The 10,916-nt window shown below is 39.9% G+C and overlaps 2 protein-coding genes across 5 annotated transcripts in view; one reads left to right on the top strand and one right to left on the bottom strand.

The window, feature by feature from the left end:
- Positions 1–186: 186 nt before the first annotated feature.
- Positions 187–2,594, top strand: LOC113137916 (uncharacterized). Its single transcript, XM_026319916.1, has 5 exons — positions 187–496; positions 1,005–1,337; positions 1,465–1,683; positions 1,772–1,794; positions 1,907–2,594. Exons 1-5 carry the CDS (start codon positions 340–342, stop codon positions 2,003–2,005), a joined length of 831 nt encoding a protein of 276 aa, XP_026175701.1. The 5' UTR covers positions 187–339; the 3' UTR covers positions 2,006–2,594.
- A 24-nt stretch (positions 2,595–2,618) lies between these two features.
- rap1gap2a (RAP1 GTPase activating protein 2a) overlaps positions 2,619–10,916 on the bottom strand; it is a 61,690-nt gene continuing 53,392 nt past the window's right edge. For 3 of the 4 annotated variants that reach the window (XM_026319882.2, XM_026319873.1, XM_026319891.1), the window contains 14 exons: positions 10,602–10,685; positions 10,378–10,478; positions 9,798–9,927; positions 9,316–9,471; positions 9,045–9,116; positions 8,421–8,507; positions 8,162–8,302; positions 6,933–7,082; positions 6,491–6,603; positions 6,318–6,416; positions 5,928–6,048; positions 5,121–5,223; positions 4,925–4,998; positions 2,619–4,725 (listed from right to left, as the gene is read on the bottom strand). In XM_026319882.2, the coding sequence (XP_026175667.1) occupies positions 4,717–4,725; positions 4,925–4,998; positions 5,121–5,223; positions 5,928–6,048; positions 6,318–6,416; positions 6,491–6,603; positions 6,933–7,082; positions 8,162–8,302; positions 8,421–8,507; positions 9,045–9,116; positions 9,316–9,471; positions 9,798–9,927; positions 10,378–10,478; positions 10,602–10,685 (1,440 nt within the window). In that variant the 3' untranslated portion in view covers positions 2,619–4,716. Of the gene's footprint in view, positions 4,726–4,924; positions 4,999–5,120; positions 5,224–5,927; positions 6,049–6,317; positions 6,417–6,490; positions 6,604–6,932; positions 7,083–7,588; positions 7,737–8,161; positions 8,303–8,420; positions 8,508–9,044; positions 9,117–9,315; positions 9,472–9,797; positions 9,928–10,377; positions 10,479–10,601; positions 10,686–10,916 lie in introns of those variants that run through there. The other variant, XM_026319901.2, reaches the window with a different exon arrangement.

The raw sequence follows: 10,916 nt of genomic DNA, 5'->3' as shown, positions 1-10,916 counted from the left end.
CTATATTGCTCGAATTTCCTCCCTCTACATTCATGTTCAGTGTAATTGGACCCTTTCCTGAGGAAAAGTTTATGTTCAGACAATGTTATACATTTCCTGTAATTTAGAATGTGAGCCTTGTGGTGTGTATGTGTGTGTGTGTGTGTGTGTGAAGGGTGGTGGGTGGTGATTAGTGGGTCATTTCCTTCCACTACCTCCATTTGGACAAAAGCAGCAGGATAAGGGAAAGCTTGTGAATTTATTAAAAACAGGAAAAGAAAGTGAGAGTAAAAGCAGCGGGATGGACTCCAAACAACTTATTATAAGAAAGAAGGTTTTCCGAAGAAGCTACAGACCTACATGTCTTGGAGCCATCGAGACAGGTTATGGCATGTAGACTTATTCTGTAAAGAGGAAATAAAATCAACCTGTGATGAGCCGTACCCAGTATTGTTACTGTCAAACATGAATGACTATCTCCTCAGTGCCATCAGCTTTCTCTGCATTCTTCCTACTGGTAAGAAACATGTTTTGGTTAATGAAATTTTAAATCCTATTCATATACACAAGAGAAATTACCTTCATGCATTATATTATTTGAGCCACACAGTCTTGTGCCTTTAGACACATATTTGTTGAACCAGATGTAGTGAAACTAGGGCAATGCCTGCCCTAAATAAGTTTCTGTTTTGCTTGTTTAAGTTATTGTTGATATGTTGCAAGTAAATTTTAGAGCTTACACACTGATGTTTTTTATGTGTCAAACTCTTTGTCTCTTACAATGTAATATAATTTATTTAATTCAATTTTAACAGTAAAATCGCTTCTGTCAAACAATTTGCTGCAGTTCATGCAAAAATTGTCTAGTGCTTAAATAGAGTCTGATTCTTTATAATATTCATCCAAATTATGCCGCTGGATGAGTACAGAGATACCTGCACAATGGTACACAATACAAAATATATATACAAAACAGTTCATATATATATATGTATATATACATACAGAAGACTTCCCTTTTTCAGGCCTCCAAGCTGAGGAATGCTGGGGTATTCTGTACAGACGTGAGACACGTTATGTGCCAGTTGGGGGCAGTCTGTCTCTGTCCTGTGTGGTCCAGCACTGTGGAAAGCCTTGGACAGGGGATTGGGTATGGAAAAATTCAACAAATGAAATCATCATAAAAAACTCTGATCGGTACCGTTTGACCAATGTGAAGCTCTCTGCAAACAAAACGGACCTAGTTTTGAATTTCCTGAGAGTCAGCCAATTAGATGAAGGTTCCTATGGGTGCAATGTTACGTGGCGTGGAGGTTCCAATGATGTGGGACATTTGGTGTATGTGAATATCACCACAGGTATGTAGAGTCATATACATATGTTGACTGAACGGTTATCAGTGTGCACTAACACATGTATGCATTGGTATTTTACCATTTGCATTTGTATACATCCATCCACTTCTTCCTCTGTGTCCTCTTCTAGCTGTCCCCAGGAGGAATGTGATGCACAGGGTGTTGGTGTGTGCCAGTGCTTCTCTTTGCTTCCCCATCATTCTGGGAGTGGCTCGTTGTCTGAGCTCAAAGATTAAGCCCAAGGAAGCTACCAGGGCACAGCCCCTGTATGCAGCTGTATATAAAAACCGACCACAACCTCCACCTCGGCGCCCGGTACCTAAGAAACATAGCACCTTTTCTCACATAGGTATCGTCTAATCTTATTTCAAGACTAACAAACAAGTTACTGTAGTTTTTTCAAACCTGCAGTAATTATTATTTTTTGTATCTTACAGTGCCTTCCCAGCAGAAAACTGAGGTGAGTGATGTCGTGTTTTTAGAGAGGATGTGCTCTGAACATTGTTTGTTTTGAATATGTCTTTTAGTTGGACTATATGAATATTTTTTCTTAATCACTTACTCATTTACAGGTGGTGTATGCAGACATTTCCCAAGATGCCCTGAGGCAACAGGGAGCCACCAGAGAGCCCACCCAGTCCACAGTCTACTCATTGGTCAAATTTCCCTGATTGCAGTCATGTGATGGGGAAGTGAAAAGCTGTAAGCTGATGTACTATTTGTTGTATACTACTTCAGGAAACAGAAGATGTGGACCTACGAAGCCTGAGAGCTTCTCACTTGCAGGAATACATCTTTGAGATATTTTAACAAATATTTTACTAATGCTTCTTAAGTTGAAGAGTTCACCTGTTTAATGTGAAATACCATTAAAACAGATGGCAAAATATGCTATAAAAAGACCCAGCAGCCTAATTATTATCTATTAATGTCTATAGACTCTCCTGGTTACACTACCGTAAATGTATTGAAAAACAGAAATATCCCAAATATCCTTCATATATATGTAGGCAGCAAGTAGAGCAGATAAGGAGGAGGCACTGCAGCTTGCATCGACCATCTTAACAACCCAAAGGTGCTGTGGAGAGAAAAGACTCAGCTTTATGTTACAATTTTACACATACTAATGCTTTTGTTTTCAAATGTGACCAAAGACAAGCAACATTAAATGCAGTCTGAGTAATGTAAAGGTATTTCAGTTTTTATAATGTGACTCTGATTTATCCATGTCCATAATATTAAAGACATGCGTTGTGATGTGAGCTTGTAGAGAAAACACATAACTGACACAAAATACAACATTTTATTTTAGAATAAATTCTCAAGGGCACATTACATAACCAAATATACATATACATGTTTAGACATCTTTTAAATTAATATATCTCATTTAATCATTTTTTCTTATTAATTAGCATACTCTGCGATTGCTTTTTTACATGACATCAATGCAAAAGAAGGTATCATTTAATAAATTAAGCATATTAACAGAGGGCGTCTAGGTGATACCTGCTACAAACTAACTGACACTTATACTTCCTGCTTCTGTCTGAGTCACTTCTGTCTGTGCTTCTCTTATTTGAGATAATCACTGATTGTGCATTAGTCAAGACGTGTTTCAAGTCTAATTATATCAAAAACGTATTTCACAAAGAAGAAGAATTATAAAATGTATGCTTCCCGCCAAGATAAAAGTTCACCTCAATTACAAAGGTTTCTGTAATTTAGGTGAACTGAGCCTTTTAACTAAGTGAGCTTTGACGTGACAGAACTTCACACATTGTTAAGCCATCCTCTAGGTAACAGGAGTGGTTCTCTGCACAGTAAAAGTACATAGACATTCTTCCAAAGACCTTCCAGTTTGGTCACGTACGAAACACATATGTGTGTCTTTAAGTTTTTTTCTTGTTTACACTCTTACTTTACGCCGCCAAGTCCAGTTTATGCAGCTCCAGACTTATGTAATGGTATTGTTGAGGACTCAAACAGACCTACTGTCCTTTTGTGCTTCTAAGCAATTGGCTTTGCAATTTACTTCTAAGACACTTAATATTAACAACTAACAGAGCATAAAATTGAAAGTACAAAAAAAAGCTCCAAGTTCACATTCAGAGTGTTTTTGCCAAAGGTTCACTTTAACCTGAAGCATCTTTTTCAAGTCTTCTTCATCAGCTCACATGCTGGGGAACTTTAAAACCCTGGAGACAGTTCAAAAGTTCCACCCAACCTAAACACAGATAGACTGAGCTAGCAAGCTTCAATGGGAGGTATCCGAAGGTGAAATGTTTACAGTAAGTGCAACATCTATTTTCAGCAAAAGTGGGTGTTGATCTGCTACCCACAACTGTACTGTAACCAGATCCTCTCACATAGTGAGAGAGAGAGGGGGAGAGAGCATCAGCAGTGAAAAGGGCTTTTGATAGATTGTAAGGCGCAGCTTTGGCTAAATTAAGCTTATGGCAAAATGTGTTGGCAGTGTCTCTTACTGTGCCCATGTGACCTAACTACCACTAAGTACTTGAGTTCAGTGATTTGAAGATGCCCTTTCAGATACAGAAATGCTGTGACAGGTATAGAATGACTGTCAGCAGTGTGGCGTTTACAGTGCAGTACATATAATGCAGCAGCTAGCAAGCTTACAAAAGCACTGTCAAAATCAAACATGTTCCCTAGAAAAGCAGGTTTATATGCAAAGACCAAGTTGAGATCCTACAGTAGAGAACTGCAACTCCCACTGCTGCCACACCACAGGCTCCGCTACTGTAAGTCTATTGTACATTAAGTTTCTGTGCATGTGTGTGTCTGCGTACTTTTTAGGCAAAAGAGGAACTGTTGTCAGGCATACCATTTAAGGACAAGGGCAAAAAGAAAACATCCTGATGTCTGACACGTGATGTAAATACATCCCTTCCACTGATTACTCAGCAGTCTACTAGAAAAAAATTAACAGTTCGGGCCATAGTCTCATGTTAGCATTCTCTTAACTCATCATATCTCTAATGAAGAAGATGTGAGAGAAAAAGCTGAGGCGGAGTCTAGCTCTGCCTGCAATCACAGTATTACTGCCATGCCATGACTTTCATTGGATGTGAACATTTAACAGCAGAGACGCAGCAGCTTGTAACACTGAGTAATTTCTCTAGCTAAAGATCAGTTGAAAATATATCCCACATGTCGGCTGTTTCTTCCACCTATACACTCGCAGCATCAGCAGTTACTTTCTAAAGTGTGGGGTAATTTAGTCGTATAATCCTTGGCTTTGAGAAGTGGTTCTACAATGATTTTGTGGTTATGTTGATTTACATATTTATTTATTTTTTGCAACTCCGTCGACTCACACTCTCCCTTTATTGTGCAGGTCTGTTTCTTCCATTCCACAAAGCTACTCGGACTGTGAAAGAGAAGAGTGAACAGAAGCCAGATTAGAGGAAAGCGTTTAGTGACATCACAGTGATCCAGAGATAACGAGATGTCCGACGGTGGACTGTGACTGTTTGCATGCTGCACTAATTCAGTTCATTCAGTTGTCTAGTTTATGGAGTTCTGGTTTATAAGACTGCTGCTAAATAGGCATCAAATTTAAGACTTACAGCTGTGGATGAGTGGCTCATTTTGTCAAAGCGGAACTTCAAGTTTGTCCTTGGTGATGTCTTATTTTTCCCGTCTGCAATGAGACAGGAAGGAAATGGAAACAAAAGGAAGCTAATGCTCATTACTGTAAAAAACATCTTTCATCTATGACATCTGAGAATTGTGTTTACTCTTCACGCAAAATTGTTGGTTTACCAGTTGGACTGCGACACATGATGACAGGGGTACCTGATCCCTGGCTGTCCACACTGAGGGAAGGATTAAACACAGAGGAGGAGGATATAGAAGAGTGGCCAGCCTGAGGAAAGGAGGAAGCAGAGAAAAACTCAGCTTTATCATAGAGGAAGAGGTGGAGGAGGAGGAGAACGGAAGATGTGTGGACTTTCCCTGGAGTCAGCTTTAACTGTAGTGTCAGCAAAGTCAGAGTCCCTGAATGTTCAGCTTTAATTTGGGTTACTTTTTTAAACAGCATTCACTTAATGCAGGTCCAACTATTTGGGCTGGCATAAATCTTAGATTTCCACCCGATAGAGAGGTGGGATACGCTCCAGCAGATCCCCGTGACCCTGATTCAGGAAAAAGCGGGTATAGAAAATGGATGGATGGATAAATCTTAGATTAGTCAGGCATAATAACTGGAAACAAGGAGAAACACTTACCCTGGCTGAGTCTAACATCAATTATGCAATTATGAAATGTAGGCATAAAACATACAGAAACACAAATCAGGACTCAACTGTTGCCTTTGTACAATATCATTTTTTTAATGTATCTATATTTCCTGGTGGTGATCACTGGTACACCTCACTGCTACATCATGAACCAAGTGACTGCCACCTAATACACAGCAGCTGAGAAGAGTTACAATCAGTACAATCAGTGTGCTGACATGCTCGTCTAGACGTTTCTTTGTTCCCAGTTGTGTTTGCTGCATGTAAAGACCAGCTGTGAGGGAAAAATGAAAAACAAAAAGTTCAAACAGACTGTGAGTGTTGCACTTACTGGCTCCAGTTCTTCCAGAGCTTCTGTCTCTCCTGTGGTACTGCTGAAGCTGCTGGTGCTGGACGAGGAACGAGAGATGTTTGGTCTGCCGCTGCTGGACTCCTTCATCTTAATGAATGGCCTGTTGAGGCAAACGGATGGAAGCAAAGATACAGAGAAGCTGAAAGTCTGATCCTTTGACAGACAGGAGACTTTGACAGAAGACCCAGGGAGGGAATATGAGTTTCTAATGATGTATTCTAAAATGTCTTTTGATTGCACATCTGTATTTTGCTCATTTCACAAACCACTGACAAAGGACCAGATTTACTCAGTTTGCCCCCAGCCATCTGCCTGTAGAGAATTTACAGGAATGTCAGGATGCTTTCCAGGAACTGGAGCTGCTCTTACCTGTCTTTGTTGGGGCAAATCTCAGGTGAGCTGGGATTGGATGATGTCTCTGACCTCACTTCTTGGGACAATGGGCAGGTCTCTGCAGACTTTTGGTCGCTGCAGACAAAACAGCACATTAGAGACGTCACTTGAAAACATGAAAACACTGCGAGTGCAACCAAATCACCAACCTGCGGCTGTGCTTATCTGAAGGGGATTCTGTGCTGGAGTGGAGTCGAGGGAAGAGTCCTGAACGCCTTTTCACTGGGCTCTTCAGAGGAGACTTGGCTGACAGAGCAGGGGGCTAAAGATCACAGAACAGAAAATTAGGATTCTCTTCTTTTTTAAAATTGCAAAAACTTAAGTAAAATGGTTTTAAAAAATGGGTCCTATATGAAGGTATAATTTTACCTTTCTCCTATTGCCATTAGTATTATAGCACATTAAGGTAAAAACTTACTGATGTACAGCACTTTGGATTAGAGATCTTGATATTAATCAAAGCAATACATGTTTTAAAGTAATAGAGCATGGGTCCAACTAGTAAAGAAGTTGTATAATACCAAGCTCAGAACATTTTCCTTCTCTACATACTTATATCCACCATTTCCCTCCCACTTTCACGTTACTTACTGTGAAGGTGCTCTTTGTGCATTCACTGGTGCTCTGCGGCAGTCCTCCTCCACTCAGGCTGGCTGGGACCCCACCTCCCACCCCGGGGCTCCTGTGACGGTGGGACCCCACCATGGTCTCCATGGAGTGGCTCCTGACACGCATGGCTCTCTAGAGGAGCACAGAGGGAAGCAAAAGGGAAAGTACATGTGGAAGGGCAGAAAGGAGGTCAGGGGCAGAGAGGAGGTCAGGGGCAGAGAGGTGGGACATCAAAAAGGGAAATTTAATTATTAATGTTTTTATATGGATTGAGTTCTTGTCCTGTATGAATTAGAAAAAAAGATTTATGCTATTGCAAAATGCAACCACCAGAGGATGCAGTTCTCTAAGGAAGGAGCCAAGTCAGTATGAGTGGACGGATGAATGCATCATACTAATCCTGAGTGTATTATACTGTATTATTATACCTGTAGTTTATTATATTATACTACATATATATGACTTTATATTCTTATACTGATTGGTAATAAGTGTTGTAATGGATTATTTATTGAGTTTATTAAATTGATTAAATTACAGGTAATAAAAACATAATTTGGAAAACATAGTTCTCTCAAAAATGTAAATTGGTTTGAAAATATGCTGTGTGCATTTTTTTTGAAAAGCATAAACAAGAATTTCACAAAATAATTGTTTATTATCATGCAGTAGTCTCCTGTTGAATTTGCAGTATTACAGGTAACACAGAGTAAGTGCAATGACAGCAATGAGAACAGGGCCTGCTGGGCCTGACTGCAGGAAGTGCAAAGTGAGTGTCCACAGTGTCTACAAAGAGTAAGAGAAGCAAATTGTCACCTGAGTCACAAATATATTTCCCTCACACATACAAACACACTGATGGAAATAAATGATTTGCTAGTCCAAACTATCCAAATTAGTTGGGACAACAGCCTTGAAGAGAAAGTATGACATGAGTTATATGGTAATGTGAGCACAGCAGCAACTGCATTTGTTTTCACACACAGATGCACCTGCAGGTACGCCTACACACACTTGAGCATAAGGCCCAAATATTCAAGCACAGAAAAAGGCAGCGGCAACAGTAGTAACAGTTTAACACCTTAAATTATCTTGCAGACCTGTGGCATTTACCTCACACCATTGTGTTGCAGTAATAATGAAATGAACGTCACAGAGCTGAAAGAAAATTATGTAGTGCCAGTTAAACTTTTCCTCAAGTTCAAATTTACCTTGAAGGACTCTAGCAGACCCCCGTGTCCCCCGTTCTCCAGCTTGTCCTCCTCCCCGGGCTGTCCCAGACCCAGAGTGGCCTGACTCTGTCTGTGCAGCTCATCGTGGAGGTTGTCCAGCAGGGCAGCTCTGGTTCGCCCCTTCAGTCAATTCAACAACATAAAAAACATGAAGCATTGGGGTTGTGACTATGGACAGAGCTCAACAGTATGAAGGCATGTCGTGGTGTTTAAGTGTGGCTGTGTGAGTGTGTGTCACCTCTAGTTTGGCAAATTTGTCCGATTTGTAGCAGGCATTTTCAGCATTGATCAATTTTGTCAGCAGAAAGTCTCGAAACTCAGGGCCCTAGGAAGACCAGGAGAAAACAGCATGAGAGAAAGAAATGGGCAGAGTCAGACAATGAATAAGAGGTCTTGGGGCTCAAGAAAGAAAATGTCTACAGATTTATAGTAAATTGTGTCTGATGATGAGTATCAGCCTAAAATCCTCTATTTTTGTCTGAACATGATGCAAATCTGCTTTTAATGACTGAATCTGAAACTGAAGGTTTTCTGTTTTGCTTTCAGTCTTCTTCCCATTTCTGACAGTGACTGTGATCAATATATATACATCCTTTAGTAAATGTACTGCTTTTACAAACAATAATGGTTTGTTAATGGTCATAACTGTCATAACTATTTTTTGCATTTTTGTCTTTGCATTGGTATTTATTGTTATATATACTCTTCCTTCCTTAGTTCTTGTTGAGATGATTGTATAAAGGCAAAGCCTCCTGATAATAATATAGTTATTCTAATCTTGAATCTTTTTTCTTCTGCTGGATTACTTTCCATTATTTGAAACTGAAGAGTTGATTCACAGAACACTAAAACTGTCCCCTACCTTCTTAAAAACTGCTGGGTTTGGGAGAGGGGGTCCAAAAGGAGGCACATCCTCCCTTGCTGTAACAGACACCTGTTGACATAAAACAAATAGTCTTACTCTGTTTTCACAGGAGAGCTCTGGTTTTGGGCTGGGAGGCAGAAACCAAGTGAAAACTGAGAGCTGAGCAATTGCTGGCAGTTTCTAACACTCTTCAGAGCTCATTGAGAGTTATTGTAGAAAACCTTAAAGCAGAAACAATATCATCTCAATACAGGCTCGGTTTTTGTACCTTGTATGTTGTGTGCTCTGTGCATGGGTTCTCAGCCTGCACCAGCACATAAGCATGCAGGAAGTTGGAGGCAATCATGTCTGGAACAAACGGTGTGGGCTCTTCCTGGAAGACTGCAGCCACAATGTCATTTCCTATGTGCCTTTTCCTCTGGAGCTAAAGAAGATAGAGAAAATTTTATTAAACGGTTGTGTAGCAGAGCACAATTTACAGTGTTTATATAACCCGTAACCACTGAATGCAAGGCAGACTCATGTTTCAAAAGGATTTTAGTGGCGTTACATCAAATAATATTTAATATTTAGCCACAGCTTACATAATAGTAATTCAACAATGAGAACAGCAGAGCACATTGTCATCAACCACACATTACTGGCTTAATATTAATATTAATATTTCTGAGCCAAAGTATTGTTAATTGGCAGCTACAAGCATCATGCCATCAAAGTAACAATAATTTATTAGGTATTAAAGCCTGGTACCTGCTGCACATCTCCCTCAGTGAAGGGAAGCTTGGTTGACACGTGGAACATAATCTCTCTCTGTCTGAAGACAGTGTAGACAGATTCAGATCCCGTCTGTCCATGAGACACATCCAGCCCACCGCGGAACCTGTCTCGTTAGCAAAACACACAATAGTAGGTTAAGATTTAGAATGTCATTTCATGAGGTTCTGAGCTTATATGGCTCCAATCCCATCTAAATGTTGTGTAATATAGGGTTAATTGTGTCTGCTACAATTTAAAGTCTCTAAACATTAACAGCAACAAGTGTAACACAATAGAATTAGCTTGCAAGACAATAAATATAGTATAAAACCTGAGCGCATATGGATGTGCTGCACCTTCTTTTCTAGGATCTCTCCACTAAGCATTTGAACTCAATTGCCTGCTGAGACCAACACATCAGGACAAATTGCTCCAGGGTTACAGTAATTAAATACTGCTATTGGGCTATATAGTAATACACTAATAGCCACATTTGTTCTCCATTTTTTTCATTTTATTACACTTCACTCTGCTTCTGTTCTTGTATTCAGTTGTATTCTACCCATCTTCTTACCCTTTAAAATCCTGAAGCTCAGTGTTGTTGCCCAGGATACTGAGAAACTCTTTGAAAGCTGGCGTCTCCTCATTGTTCCCAAACAATTCTTCCTCTGATGTCTGAATGAAGGCAGACAAAAATAGCAGAGGATAGAACACAGGTAAAAAGATTCAAGAGATTAAATAATGCATAAGATCAGGTGGTGTGTATGAAGTAAACTGGAGTACATTAAAATCACTTACCTGCCCAAACTTCTGGTAAATGACTCCAAATTTGAAGGTGTTATTCACCTCATGTTCATCATAAGCCACTATCAACTGGGATCCCTGTGCATATGCAAAAATAATGATTTCTAACTTATCTCTTTCAGCTTATTACACACTTTCTGTTTCTTTTCTGTAGAAGTTAGAAGTTAGTTGGAAAACATGTTTTTCTCAACTTTAACATGTCTCCAGGGCAAGCTTATTGGACTCTTGTTACTTAAAGCCGACATGCAACACAAACTGTCATGGCCCCCAGTGAGGGCAGCGATCCTGTCGCTGCTGCTTGCAGACTGA

This window comes from Mastacembelus armatus, chromosome 13 (assembly GCF_900324485.2).
Source record: "Mastacembelus armatus chromosome 13, fMasArm1.2, whole genome shotgun sequence".
Taxonomy (NCBI): domain Eukaryota; kingdom Metazoa; phylum Chordata; class Actinopteri; order Synbranchiformes; family Mastacembelidae; genus Mastacembelus; species Mastacembelus armatus.
Note: the sequence above shows the minus strand (reverse complement) of the source record. Positions and strands in the feature narration are given on the sequence as shown.